This window comes from Rhinopithecus roxellana, chromosome 1 (assembly GCF_007565055.1).
Source record: "Rhinopithecus roxellana isolate Shanxi Qingling chromosome 1, ASM756505v1, whole genome shotgun sequence".
Classification (NCBI taxonomy): Eukaryota; Metazoa; Chordata; class Mammalia; order Primates; family Cercopithecidae; genus Rhinopithecus; species Rhinopithecus roxellana.
In genome coordinates, this window is record NC_044549.1 from 200,548,243 (window position 1) to 200,560,475 (window position 12,233).

The 12,233-nt window shown below is 53.0% G+C and overlaps 1 protein-coding gene across 2 annotated transcripts in view; it reads right to left on the bottom strand.

Moving 5' to 3' along the window:
- Positions 1–518: 518 nt before the first annotated feature.
- Positions 519–12,233, bottom strand: part of CCDC12 (coiled-coil domain containing 12) — a 55,801-nt gene continuing 44,086 nt past the window's right edge. Inside the window, exons 3-7 of one of the 2 annotated variants that reach the window (XM_010374764.2) lie at positions 4,543–4,622; positions 2,403–2,464; positions 2,126–2,160; positions 1,024–1,100; positions 519–927 (exon numbers count right to left, since the gene is read on the bottom strand). In XM_010374764.2, coding sequence (XP_010373066.2) covers positions 845–927; positions 1,024–1,100; positions 2,126–2,160; positions 2,403–2,464; positions 4,543–4,622 — 337 coding nt within the window. In that variant the 3' untranslated portion in view covers positions 519–844. Of the gene's footprint in view, positions 928–1,023; positions 1,101–2,125; positions 2,465–4,542; positions 4,623–12,233 lie in introns of both variants that reach the window. The other variant, XM_030936344.1, reaches the window with a different exon arrangement.

A 12,233-nucleotide genomic window follows, 5' to 3' on the forward strand; every position in this document is an offset into this window, starting at 1 on the left:
GGCCACCCCTCCCATGCAGGGTCTCTGTCCTAGGGGAGCTACAGTCTAGCTCTGACTGGTGGAGCAGGGAGAGGGGCCGCCTGGGGCTGGGGAGAGTGGGGAAAGCAGTGACAGCAGCATCAAATCTGGAGTGGCCCTGAGTTGGGGCTTGCCAAGGCCCAGTCTCTCTCATACTGTGAGAGGATCCCCAGAGGACCAGGGTGGGAGCCTCTCCAGCTACTCCACAGACCACTGCAAGGCCTAGGCCGGGGGGAGGTGTTAAAAAATGACTTTCTCAGACCCCGTCTCTATCACCCAAGGATCTTGAGATAACCAGCAGTGACCATGGACTGGGCCAGGACATGGCTGCAAAAGGCAGCCCTGAGTGTTCCCCACCCCTCCAGCCTTAACATGCCCAGCCCAACACAGGGATTATTCATACATATTAAGTACCACCTCTGCAGTCACTCCATCTCCACCCTGTGGAGCCCAAATCCACAGTATCTACCCTGAGACCTAGGAAATATTTGACAGATTTCTGCCACAGACAGGGTTACTTGTCTCTATTTCCAGATTTTTTTTTTTTAAGTTCAAAATATATACACATATACAGACATATTTACATTCACATGGGCAGACACAGGCATGCCCAGAGTTGTTGCTGGTTCTGCCGCCATTCAGAATGGCAGGGGCCACCCAGGAGACACGGAGCTGACCTCACCGATAGGGGTTTCAGACTTGACGGGGCAGGGAGTCTCTGCTCAGAAGCCAAACTGGAGTTGACGGCAAGCCGAGCCCCCATCCCTGCCCAAGACCATCCCCTGCAGGACAGGCCTGATGGGCGAGTGGTGGGGCAGGGCATGCCTTAGTCAGAGTCACAGGCCTTTTGCTCGGTGGCAGCATCCACGGCAGAGGCTAGGCTGTCGCCCTGGCCTTTCAGCCTTTCACCTGCGATGGACGGCAGACAGAAGGAGTGGGAAGGGTTCCTGTGCTCGGGCCACCACCCAGTGGATAGGACCCCACCTTCCCAGGTACTGCACTTACGGATCAGCTCAGCAATGGCCCTCTGAGTCCGCTTTTTCAGTTTCTCCAGCTTCTTGGCCACATCTCTCTTGAGGTCCCTGGAGCAGGGAGGCAGGGAGAAGCAGGAAGGTGAAGGTTGGCCTGATGTGGCCTTGGACCCCCTTCCCTCTTGCAGCCCTCTGGCACAGGAGTCATGCTCAGTTGCTTGAGGGGGCTGCCCTGGGGAAGAGGCCAGGACATTCCCCTTCTGCACACTCTGAAACCCAGCACGAACTATTATTTCCTGTCCCACTGAGGCAGGGGGACTAGTACCACAAACCCACCCAACACAAGGGACTGAGCTAAGACATGCAAAAGCAGATGGTTTCTCAGGGACCCTCTCTTGCTCTGCTCCTCCGGTCACCATCAGGGAGTGACTTGCTCCCGTCCACTGTGGGCCCTGCTCCTCCTCCAGCCACAGGCCCAGCCCCTCCACTGTGGGCATCCAGATGTGCACAAGCACTCAGTCCGTTCTCTCTGGCTCTGGGATTCCCAGGACATACGCCCCATGCTTCTGTTTCATCAAATTAAAATACCCTCAGCTGGTGTTAAGTCGACCCAGAATCAGACGACAGGGATACAGCCCTACCTCCGGCTCAAGATGCAGACAGACACAAGCCTCCCGGCCCACAGCACCCTCTCTCCCACTCTCTCTCTGCCTAGCAAGAAGGATGATGACCTTCATTTCAGAGAGGAAGAAACCAGGGCCAGAGGGAACAAACTATGGTGGTAGAACAGGAACAGAAAACTGTGTCTGCCCTTCCCTCCACCCCTGGCCCCCAAGGACAGCAGTTGGGCTTGCTCAAATGGGGGCTCTGGAACAGATGGGCTCTCAACCTCTCAGGAGGGCCTTCATGAGGGGCCTGCTGCTCCCCGCACCTGAGCCCCTCTCCATCACTCCCCTCTCATCCTGCCACTTACGTCCTCCTCAGCACTGGTTTCCAACAGTAGCTATCTCGTGCAACTCTATGTCTGTACTGCCAGTCTCTGCACTGTGAGGGCAGGAAGGGCCAAGCCCCTGGCCCATGCTGGCACCAAGAGCCCCCGAATCAGCCTGCACCAGCCCCACACGGGTAACACTCACCAGTCAGGCTTCCGAGGAGCGAGGTTGGCCAGGTCCTGGGAAGGGAGGAGACACATATCAGGGTGGAGGGGCCGCCCCAGGGAAGGGGGAGGGCAGGCTCGGGAAGGAGGGAAATGGGAAAAAGAGAAGGAGGAAGGAGAGGGACGAGGGCAAAGAGGCAGGTGGGAAGGGAATAAAGAAGTGACAAGAAGGAATGGTGGGCAGAGGGAGAGCAGGTGGCAAAGAGAAACAGGACACACAGAAGCAAGGAGTATGCCAGGGCGGCCCACGCACTTACCACCTCCTCGATGACGGGCTCAGGCTTGGCAGCCTCCAGCTGCTCCTTCACCTTCTCCTCCACTAGAGGGTGCAATAAAACAGAGAAGGCCTGTGGGAAAGGCGCTGCTGCTCTGCCGGGACACTGCCTACTGTGGCAGTAAGACAGGACCCCAGGCTTCCTTGCACCCACCTCTCTGTGGCCCCCAATCAGCCAGAGGTGAAGACCCTGCAAAGGCAGCTCTGGAGGGGGGGCCTGGGTTTCCCAGGATGAAGCAGTCCCCACAGGCCAAGAATGGGACAGCAGGAGGCAGCCAGCCACAGTCAGTCAGGAAGCATGGATGCTGACAGTAACTACGAGACCAGAGAGCTGCCTGGATACATACAAAGTGAGGACTGGCTTCTCACATAATCCTAGGGCTACTGGGCTCTGAGGATGTCCTCTGGGTCCTAGCCTAGCCAGAGCCACAGGTGGCTTTTCCTCCATCCCACCTCAGGTGTATGCTCCCAAGACCGGGACAGAGGCACCTTTCAGTTCCTCCAAGCTGCTGCCAGAATAGCGAGCCTCTGAGCAATCTGACTAGAAGGGTCTTGCCCCTCGGGGACAAATGGCAGAAGCACTAACAACTCTGGGCTCTGTGGGCTTCCTCCAACCCCTGGCACTCAGTGGGCCCATGAGTGCCCTGCTGCTCTGCCTCACCTCCCTCCAGAAACAGATGAGAGTTGAGGGCTGCCCCTGACCTCTCCTCTGTCCTGCCTACTGACCCCCAATGCACCATTACCGTACCAGATGGGGCCCAGACTACAAAGCAAATCATAGGGAAATGTGTGGATTTCAGGGATGAAGGAGGTGGGGAAGCAGACTGGGATGTGGCCAAGCCGGAAATACTTTACTTTTTCCCAAGATAAATGTATTTATTCACTTGTTACTTATGCAATTCAAATAAAGATGATAACAAGGCCAGGAGCGGTGGCTCACACCTGGAATCCCAGCACTCTGGGACGCCGAGGCGGGTGGATCACCTGAGGTCAGGAGTTCAAGACCAGCCTGGCCAACATGGTGAAACCCTGTCTCTACTAAAAACACAAAAATTAGCCAGGCACAGTGGCACACACCTGTAATCCCAGCTACTCAGGAGGCTGAGGTTACAGTGAGCCGCAATTATGCCACTGCACTCCAGCCTACTAGGTGACAGAGCGAGACTCCATCTCAAAAAAAAAAAGTAACAAACATAAAGAATTAAAATGGGGACTCTCCAGGGCAAGGGCCCAGGGATCCGGAGGACTAAGAAACTTCCTGGCATGAGTGCTGCGGACGGCCAGAAGCTCCTAGTGGCTGTGCTGCTCCCACACCATGGCAAGAGACTAGGCAAGCCCTGGGCCAGGTCCTCTCCCCTGCCTCGGTGCTCCACATTGCTGGTCTACTGCTGTGCACGGCTGAATGACTGGCCCCTGTCTCTGACCCACCCAGGGCCCACAGGACCCATCACCTGCCCTGCTGCCCAAGGGCCCCATGACCACATCCACTTCTCAGCCCAGGAGTCCTCTGAGAGGATATGGCCTTTTTCTTTTCTTTTTTTTTTTTTTTTTTTTTTTGAGACGGAGTCTAGCTCTGTCTCCCAGGCTGGAGTGCAGTGGCCGGATCTCAGCTCACTGCAAGCTCTGCCTCCTGGGTTTCCGCCATTCTCCTGCCTCAGCCTCCCGAGTAGCTGGGACTACAGGCGCCCACTGCCTCGCCCGGCTAGTTTTTTTGTATTTTTTAGTAGAGACGGGGTTTCACCGTGTTAGCGAGGATGGTCTCGATCTCCTGACCTCGTGATCCGCCCGTCACGGCCTCCCAAAGTGCTGGGATTACAGGCTTGAGCCACCGCGCCCGGCCGATATGGCCTTTTTCAAACCCCACTCAGATCCTGGGGAGGCCTCAGTCTCTGGGTGTGAGCAGGACTGAGAAGGCACAAGAGGCCTCTTCAGTGCCCCGACAGCCTCTGCTGCCACCGAAGGCCGACTGTGCACATCTGCCATGAGATGGTAACAAAGGGTCCTGCCTGAAGGCCCAACTCCTGTCCTGGTACTGCTGGTTATTCTCAGAGAGCAAAGCCTGCTGAGGTGCAGGGTGGCTGACAGTGCCAGGAAGCAGAGGTGGAGAGGGGCAGCCTGCTTACCTGCAACCGGTTTGGCCTGGGGCACCCTCCTCTTCTTCAGGTCCTCATCCTCCGGGACATAGTTCCGCAGCCTAAGTTCCCTGCAAGGACAGAGAGAACAAGCAGAGACGAAGTCAGTGTGTGACATGGTCTCATTCGTTCATTCATACAACTTGCATAGCCCATGACTTCCCAACTTTCCTCTGCACTCTCTGGAGATGGCCTGGTGAGGAGGAAAAGCACAGAATGGAGTGTCATCAGTCAGGCCCCTTGGCACTGTCCCCTGCCACTTAGTGGGACTGGCTGCCCTCCAAAGGCCCTGTCTACTCTGTTGGAGTACAGTTCTCTTCCAGAGTGGGGCCAAGGATGCCTAGGGAGCATTCACAGGGTGTCTCTCCTGTATCATCCCCATTTAACAGCTAAGGGGATTGGAAGTCAGAGAGACCATACCCTTTTCACAGGATCACACAGCAATGGCTGCACATCTGAGCTCAAGGCAAGGTATGCCTCTCAGCCAGGGCTAAAGCTCCTGGACTGAGTGATTCCTAAAAGAGAAGGCCAGTGGTCACCCACAAGTTCCCCAAGTCTGGTCCCTCTTCAGAGCCTTCCTGCCCTGGGGCTCATGCCACGGAGTACGCCTCAACTACTTAGAGAAAAACATCTGGGTGTGCTGGGCCAGGGGCAAGTGGCAGTGAGTGAGGAGTGACGTGTGGACAGACAAGCAGGTGCTGGTGGGCTCCAGAGGGGCACAGCTACCTATAAGCCGTGGGAACATGGGAGGGGAGGCACTCCAGGAGGTGGCGGCGCCTAGGCCTGCAGATGACATGGACAGGGTCAAGGCACAAAGCACATGAAAGGCTGACTCGGCTCCAAGACTGCTGAGAGTGGCCCGTGAGGGCTGGGAAAACAGGCATGACCATGTGCAAGGCTGGGAAGGCCACAGTCCACCAGGACAGCAGTGAGAAATGCACAGCCCCCAAGGCCTCCATGAAGACAGAGGAGCCACAAGGGACCAGAATTGCCCAGCGGGAGCTGTGGCTAGTTACTATGTTTTTATTTTCTTCCTGCCTCAGTCTTTTCAGGCAGGGGTGGCTGAACCAAGAACTCACTGGGGTCCTCTCTGGCTCAGGGGCTCATCAAATCCTAGACCCACACACACAGAAGCAGGCTCCCAGAAAGAGATGTCCCTGGTAACTCCACAGGGCAGCAGGGCAAGAGGTCCTGGGGGGCTGCTGAGTCTAAGAAAGGCAAGACAGAGGCAGTCGGACAGACCCCTAGCCCCGGGGGATGCAAGAGTGGCCCCTCAGATGCCGGCCAGGGGAGACTAGGCCGCGGGTCCTCCTCCTTCCCCAGTACCTCTTTCAGTTCTTGACCGCTGGTCCCTCAGAAAAGTCCTGGGCCTCTAAGGCAGGAAACAATTTCCCAACAGGCCTCCCATAGTCTGCCATCTTCAAAGCCCTCTGTCTGGACCAGGTAAAAGTGCTGCTGACTTCCTCAGGACCTGCGAAAGCAAGCTTTCGTCTGTGGTGTCTGTGGCCACACAGCTAGCAAGCGGCAGTGCTTCGGACTCAGGGGCTTTCAGATGCCATTCACTCTCCTATTCAAGGGCTCCACCTGCTTCCTGCCCCCAGCTTACTCACCATCTCCTTCCCTCCTGCCAGGGCCCCTGGGCCTGGAGCCTTGGGGCTGGGCTGAACCACTGGGTGAGGGGGGAGATGGGGCAGTGCCAACAACGCCTGTGTGGAGGAAGCCCACCTGCACTCCGAGAGCCTGCTTCCTCTAAGGCACAGAGATACCCCACCCCGTCCCCCATCCTTAAACGCCTGCCTCAGGCCTGGGGGTACATGTCAGGTCACAGAGGTATAGGGAGACAAAGTGGGGCATGACTGGGTGCAAAGGCTTTTGTTCACAACAGGGTGGGGAGAAATGAGGAAGAGAAACTGGGTGTGGGAAGAAAACTGCAGGGATTAGTAAGAAGAAAAACTGTCACTTTCAGAAACTGTCTCCAGGGTTCTATGAGAAATTGACAGGAGAGAGGAGAGGCCAGAGGGAACTGGACCCAGAACTCAGAGCAGCAACCCGCACCCTGCCTCCAGCCCCGCCCACTGCCCAGGCTTCAGAAGACCAACTGGAGAAGTGAACCACAAGCAAGAGGTGGAAGCAGAGCCTTGTAACCACTGTGCCCTGCCACCCCCAGAGTGGAGCACTGGCCAAGCAGCCAAGAACACCCAGATCTCAACCACTAGGGGAAGGTCCCATTCTGGGCCTCAGTTTCCACATTTAAAAACATTAAGGCTGTGCTGGGTGCATCCAGCTCTATCGAGCTGAGTCCACACCCTCCCCACACTCACTCTTGCAGAGCTAATCTGATGTGCAGCCACTGTTGTGCGATCGCGTGAACATGGTGCAGTCTCTCTGACCTCCAGTCCCCTCTCTTAGCTTGGAGAGCTAAGAGACTTCCCCTCCCTAATGCCCACTTAACTGCCCATCCCTGGAATTCCACCACTACCTGTGGGGAAAGGAAAGAGAGGTCAGCCTGTTACTGTGTTTATATAGAAAGAAGTAAATTTAAGAGACTCCATTTGGCTCTGTATTTGAGATGCTGTTAATCTGTGACCCTACCCCCAACCTTGTCCTTGCAAGAGACATCGCTGTGGTGATTTAAGGTTTAAAGGATTTTGGGCTGTAAGGAATGTGCTTTGTTAAACAAATGCCTAAAGGCTGCTTGTGGTTAAAGGCCATCACCATTCTCTTAAATCTCAGTAAAAGAAAAACTTCTGTCTCCTGCCCGTCCCTGGGAAATGGAACATCTCCGTGTATCTGTATGTCTTACTGCTGATTTACTCCCTTATCTTTTGAGCAATAAATACTGGGGGAACTCGGAGACCGGTGCCAGTGTGGGTCCTCTATAAGCACAGCACTGGTCCCCTGGGCCCCGCTTTTCTTTCTCTATACTTTGTCTCTGTGTATTATTTCTTTTCTCAAGTCTCTTGTTCCACCTAACGAGAAGCACCCACAGGTGTGGAGGGGCAGGCCACCCCTTCACTACCAAAGGGCAGGAGTCTCTGGGAGAGTCAAGGAGCATGGGGGGGTTCAGCTTGGGGACCTGGTCTTTCCAACACAGGTTAATAAACCTGACAGCAAACACATTTTAAAAAATCTATTTCAGCCGGGCGCGGTGGTTCACGCCTGTAATCCCAGCACTTTGGGAGGCTGAGGCAGGTGGATCACTTTAGGTCAGGAGTTTGAGCCCAGCCTGGCCAACATGGCAAAACCCAGTCTCTGCTAAAAATACAAAAATTAGCTGGGTGTGGTGCCACATGCCTGTAATCTCAGCTATTCAGGAGGCTGAGGCAGGAGGATCGCTTGAACCCAGGAAGTGGAGGTTGCAGTGAGCTGAGATCACACCATTGCACTCCAATCTAAGCTGCAGACTATCTCAAAAAAAAAAAATAAATTAAAAAAAAAAAAAATATATATATATATATATTATTTTTTTAATTGGCTTTAGAGAAGTACCAAGACAACAAGGATTTCAGGGGCTGCAATCACGGAGATAAGGTAAGTAAAACAAAGTGAGCCTGACATTACGTCCCTCTTTCCCCTTTAAAGCATGTCTATTTACATGCAGCAGCTGAAAAGCTAAGAGACTGAGCAGAGCTTCCCATTAGATTGGTGCAAACATAACTGTGGTTTTTGCCATTGAACATAGTGGCAGAAACCACAATTATTTTTGCACCAACCTCATATAATCTCATGCGCCTGGAGAGAAAAAAAAAAAAAATGTGTGTTTAGGCAGAAACTAAAACAGACTGCTGACTTCTCAACTGAAACTATGGAAACCGTAAGACAACGAAATGGTATCTCAGAAATGTGGACAAAATAAATGTCGTACAAAATTCTAAATCTAGTTAAGAAGCCTTCAAGAGAAAGACTTTTTCAGACAAAGAAAGGTTAGGAGAATTAGTTATCAGCGAATCTGTTATTCAAGAAATACTAAAAGCAATACTTTAGGCTAGAGGAAAATGATCTCAGACGGAAACATGGAATTGCAGGGAAAAAATAAAATGCCTCAGAAAGGGTAAATACAATGGCTTGTGCCTGTAATCCCAGCTACTTGGGAGGCTAAGGCAAGAGGATTGCTTGAGCCAGGCGTTCAAGGCTGCACAGAGCTATGATTACACTACTGCACTCCAGCCTGGGTGACAAAGCAAAACCCTGTCTCAAAAGAAAAAGCAGGGGGAAAACGGGTAAATACATAGGTAGATTTAAATGAATATTGACTGTATAAAAGAGTAAAAATGACTTATAGTATTTAAAATGTAGCAACAATAGTATAAAAGGAAGAGTGGCAAATAGCCTTAAAGTGTTCTAAGGTCCTAAGCACTGTAGAGGAAACGGTAAACATGCTACTATTTTCTATTAGACTTTGATAAGTCAAGGATTTTTGTTGTTATGCCTGTGGAAATTACTAAAAGAAAGGGAAAACAGTATATAATTAGCAAGTTAACAGAAGAAGAAAGTGGAATGATTAAAAACAAAAGGAGACAAGAATGGAGATAAAAAAAGGAAAGTCAAGAAATAAATAGTAGGACAACAGGTTCACACACAAAGCAGGCCCAGGCTGCCATCCTAGGGGCTCCCATAGCCTTACAATGTCCAGGGCCACCACAGCTCTTGGAGACTGGGCAGGGTGTGATGAGATGGTGCCAGCCAGACCAGTAGGGCAGGCCAACACCTAACACCTTGTCAGCTGGCCAGGAAATGCTGAAGCAGCCTGCACTCACCAGCAGTCACTGGCATCTGGAAGCCACCTTTCTGAGGACCACTGGAGTCAAACAATGGTTCTGCCACCCCCACTTGAGAATGAGGAGGTTGCTAAGGGGAGAAGGTACTAGCTCTAGCTACAAGAAAAGAAATAAAAACAACAAAAATGTTGACAGTGGTTATCTCTAGGAGTGACTTTTTTTTAAGAGATGGGGGTTTTGCTGGGTGCAGTGGCTCACACCTGTAATCCCAATACTTTGGGAGGCAAAGGCAGGTGGATCACCTGAGGTCAGGAGGAGACCAGCCTGGCCAACCAACATTGTGAAACCCCATCTCTACTAAAAATACAAAAATTAGCCAGATGTGGTGGCTGGTGCCTGTAATCTCAGCTACTCGGGAGGCTGAGGCAGGTGAATCACTTGAACCCGGGAGGCAGAGGTTGCAGCAAGCCAAGATGGTGCCATTGCACTCCAGCTTGGGTGAGAAGAGCAAGACTCCATCTCAAAACAAAAAACAAAAAACAAAAAACAAAAAGAGAGAGAGAGAGAGATGCGGGTCTCACTATGCTGCTCAGGTTGGACTTGATCTCCTGGGCTCAAGCAATCCTCCTGTCTCAGCCTCCCAAATAGCTGGGACTACAGGCGTGAGCCATCAGCTCATCAGGGAAGTGATTTTTACTTGATTTTTTGATTTTCTGTAGATTACAGCATTTCTAATCAGTAATTCCTTCTACATAGAAACAACCAACCAAGTACTCAAAAACATAAAGAGGAAACAGGCAGAGGGGCCGAAAGGCAGCAGAGGACTGTGGCAGCGTTCTGAGTTAGGCAGCACCAGCACCTCAGCTCTGCTGGTGTGCAGTCTCTGTGGCTTAGGGCCATGCTGTCCCCTAGCCAAAGGGAAGCAGAGACCAGGCCATGTTTTTGGGGCTTTCAGCCCCAGACTCTATGGGAAGGGCAGCCCAGAAAACCCGATGGCTTCTAAGACACTATCCTTTGCACCAAATGCCCTAGGCCACCCACAGTCCACCCGATACCAGCAGCCAGTGTCTGGGTGGAACTTTGCTATGTCTCCACAGGAGCAGACACAGCAGCCACCTCAGTGCCTCCACTGGTACTCCCTCTGACCCAGGGACCCCAGTGTCCCCAAAACAAGTCTAAGCTTCTTCACATGATCCTGGCCCCACAGCCTGCTCATCCCCTCGGCTACACACTTCCCTGTCCATCAGGCTTCAAGAGCCAGCTCAAGGAGGTGGCCCTGTGGGCCCCTCCCAGTGTCCCTATTCACCCTGAGGCACAGTGACCGCCCTTCTCCAGGGCCCTCTTTGTCCCACTTGCCTCTCTACCCTCTCCACAGCAGCCCCCACTCCAGGCATGTGGCCCTGTGTTGGCCGCATATCTGTCTTTCACAGCCTGCCCTAAAGGCACCAGGCAACTCCAGGAGGGGCTCAGCATACATTGCCTCAAGCTGGATAAAGGAATTCAGAAGGCACTCAAGAAAAGAGTTTTATGGGTACCCTGGGGCTCTCTGAGTCTTTCAATGACTTGAGAAGACGTTTTGAAGCAAAGAAGTTGTGCCCAGCAGATAGAGAGGGCAGGAATGTGGCTGGGCTGGGGCAGCCAACTCCTAAGCAGCTTCTTCGTGGCAAAGCAACTGGCAATGCCAAGCTCGCATTCTATAGAGTTTCCCTCTAAAACGGGTAGCTGACCTTTTCTATTTACTTTACTCTGCTTCAGGCCAGCTGCAGGAGCCCCGGACATGGGCTGGCCAGGAAGGTTCAGGGGAAATCACCTCGGGGTGCTTTTTCACACCTTCCATATGTGCCACTGAGAGGAAGCAGGTGGAGAAAATTGATGTTCTCTGTCAAGTACAGAGCCAGAGTAGAGTTCCAGAATGGCGAAATGAAAGGAAGCTTTGAGATTATGCATCTGATCCAACCCCAGCCTCAAAGTCTACACTGCTCATGGGGGTTTCATGGCCCCTGGTCCACTTCACTCGCTCATGCTACCAGGCTTATCCTTTGGGGCGCTAGCCTCTCTTCTCATCCCTTGTATCTTGAGGCTACTCCACATTCTGCCCCCGCCCTGGGCCCCTGGAGGGAGGGAGAGAGAGGATAAGGGCAAGGCAGTCCCACATGGCCTGCTCCCTGAGAACCAGATCCTCCACCTGGTCACCCTGGTCCCTCTCCTGCCCATACAGGCCCCCTCAGGGGCCAGAGAGAACGCTGCTGTGAGGCACTCCTCCTCATAACAGACCACAGGGAAGACCACGCCTAGGATGCGCCTGCAGGCCTTGTGGAGGCCACCACTGGCCAGAGAGACTAGCAACTTTGATCAAAGAACACTTTCATTTTTAATATTCAGAGTACAGAGACACTGGAGCTCTGCCAGGAAAACACACTCACGACACTCAAACACGCCCCTAATAACCCTCTGTTTGCTTTAGGCTTTAGGACCTACCCCTTGTCCCCAATATAAATAACAAGGCTTCAGTTGCTGCTGCCAGAGGCCAGACCCGAGAGAAGCATGAAAATGAGGGGAAAGGCAACTATCCCAGATGAGGTACACAGCTGCTCTAGAGGCTGCTCTGGTCTTTCTTTCAAGGGCCATTAAAATGTTCAAACCCCTTGACCCAGTAACCCTGCTCTGGGGAAATTATTCCATAGAAATAGTAACAAAATTGGCCGGGCGCGGTGGCTCAAGCCTGTAATCCCAGCACTTTGGGAGGCCGAGACGGGCGGATCACGAGGTCAGGGGATCGAGACCATCCTGGCTAACACGGTGAAACCCCGTCTCTACTAAAAAATACAAAAAAACTAGCCGGGCGAGGTGGCGGGCACCTGTAGTCCCAGCTACTCGGGAGGCTGAGGCAGGAGAATAGCGTGAACCCTGGAGGCGGAGCTTGCAGTGAGCTGAGATCCGGCCACTGCACTCCAGCCTGGGCGA